The 2350-nt window shown below is 36.7% G+C and overlaps 1 protein-coding gene across 1 annotated transcript; it reads left to right on the forward strand.

Moving 5' to 3' along the window:
• The first annotated feature begins 275 nt into the window (after positions 1-275).
• On the forward strand, positions 276-1898 carry LOC119615252 (zinc finger protein 433-like). Its single transcript, XM_037971328.1, has one exon. The coding sequence runs from the start codon at positions 502-504 to the stop codon at positions 1549-1551; it is 1050 nt and encodes a 349-aa protein (XP_037827256.1). The 5' UTR covers positions 276-501; the 3' UTR covers positions 1552-1898.
• The last annotated feature ends 452 nt before the right edge of the window (positions 1899-2350 follow it).

Raw genomic sequence — 2350 nt, forward strand, 5'->3', positions numbered from 1 at the left:
TTATTTGCCGTAAAATAATAAATTTCCCAAAAACTATGAGCAATTTTAGTAGTTTTTCATATATTCCTCACATTCTTTTGATTTTGTCCCACTTTACTTTAATTTTTAAAATTTTCCTTTAAAATCCCCTCTCTTTTCACATTCAATTTTAACGGAACATTATTTGCTTTACTTTAAAATACATACCTGTGTTACCACCACTTTGTTTATAACATTTGTATTTACTACACATTTTTACAACACTGTGACACGGCCACCATTTTGAAAATGTCATGAAATGTTGCCACAATTGCGTATTTGTGACGACAGCGTTAGCGTATAGATATCAATTTGCTGAGAAAATTTAGAAAAAATCAACACGGTACCACCGCGTAAATCTACAAGAGAGTTGACCAATTGTAACAAAAATTTAAGAAATACCTCGGAAAATCTGGAAACACTCTATACATTTTGTTGTTGCTTGAACTTGGAACAAAAAAACACACGCACAAAAGGTAAACAATGAATATGAAAAGGAAATATGCCACTTTGACAACCACCTCGGGCGGTACTATCAAAGAAGAGGTGGTGCCTGTCTTAATACACGATCCCAATTCGGGTGAGGAACCTCAGTATGCCTATGCCACCTTTGCCACTAGTGAAGAGGCAGAGGCAGCTGTTGCTTCTTTGCATCATAGAGGAGGTCAGCATCATCATCAGGAAGTAGTCGATGCTCAAGAGGTAATAATCGATGAACATGGCAGGGCGGTGGCCATACATCAAATTGTCACCGAAGATGGCAATTCTGTGGAGGATGATGAAGTTGGCGATGAATCTGAGAGTGGTCATACCATTTTACACATAGTACCTACTGGCGAGGAGGATGAGGAAGGTGGTCATGATGAGAGTTTGGGCAGTACTGAGGAATATGAAATCACCGAACAAAGTAACACAGATATGAATGCTATGCGCAATAATAAAACATTTTATTGTCCCAATTGTGGCAATTGCTATAGTGCAGCCGGTTCCCTTAAGCTGCATATGCGTGCCTGCATGCGTCAAAAGGAAGAAGTGCCTGAGGAGGATAGAAAGTGTAAAATTTGCAATAGAGTTTTCAATTCTCCCAGTTATTTGAAAGAACATTTATTGCGCCATACCGGAGGAGGTCCTAAACGTTGTCCCCGCTGTTACCGCAAATTCATAGATGAGGAAAAGTTTAAGGCCCACATGGAACAGCATAAGCATCAGGAGAAACTGGAAGCTGAAGCCGAGGCCATTAGCGCCCAACATAGTGGCAAAAAGGTAGTAGTCAAAGAGTACACTTGCTCATTTTGTTCCCAAAACTTCACCGTGGTCTTTGAGGCCGGCACTGTTAAGCGTCGTTATGCCTGCGATCCCTGTCGTGAGAAATTCTCGAATGCCGAAATGCTTAAGCAGCATAAACAAATGGTCGAGGAGAAACGTGAATTCTCCTGCGAACGCTGTGGCCGTAAGTTTGTCTTTGAGGGCTTCTTGCAGCGTCATATACCCACTTGTGATGGCACCATTAAACGGCGTCGTGACATGAAGTAATTCCATAATTCTCTATGGACTAATCCTTTGGCGGACGTGAAAGGATCTATTTAAATCTATGTCGTAAATTAATTTTGCTTAGTTTTTCTTCTCTCTTCAGTTTTGCTGTAAAATCTATTATTATTACATTCATAAGAAATTTTTCTACAATTTAGATTAAAACACAAACAAACACAACACATAAAAATACATTATGGATTTTAAGGGAATTTCACATTTTAGAGAATTTCTGTAAAATAGAATCCTTTTTTTGGTTTAAATTCATATTGTATTCTCGACACTATTTTTACAAATTTAAGAAATTTTGTTTTGAAAAGAATGTTAAAATAAAAAAACATTTATGAAAATACAAACTGGAGTAATAAATAAGTACTGGTATGTTGTCTAGTCTATTTAAAGGTCTCTATCCTTGTCTATTGACTAGCTTTTAGTCCAGTCTATTGATTTGCCTGAAGTCTAGTCTGTAGTGTAATGTTTGGACTAGTCTGTTATCTAGTCCATTGACTAGTATGTAGTCCAGTCTGTTCACTAGTCCGTAGATAAGCCTGTAGTCCAGTCTATTGACTAATCTGTTAAATAGTCACGTATATTGATTTGTCTGTAGTCTAGGCTATTGACTAGTTTGTATTGACCAGTTAAACTAATCGATATTTTAACCACTCGATTTTGTAAAATACACTCATTCTTTGTGAATTTCTTTCGATTTATTCATAAATTTTCTCTAAACAGTTTTTTTATACCATAAAGATTTCACCGCTTAATTAAAACTAAAGAAAGAAAAGCTTTTTTGGAGTTAAAA

This window comes from Lucilia sericata, unplaced genomic scaffold (assembly GCF_015586225.1).
Source record: "Lucilia sericata isolate MDLA Ls3-8-SP2 unplaced genomic scaffold, ASM1558622v1 Contig004638F_arrow, whole genome shotgun sequence".
NCBI lineage: Eukaryota > Metazoa > Arthropoda > Insecta > Diptera > Calliphoridae > Lucilia > Lucilia sericata.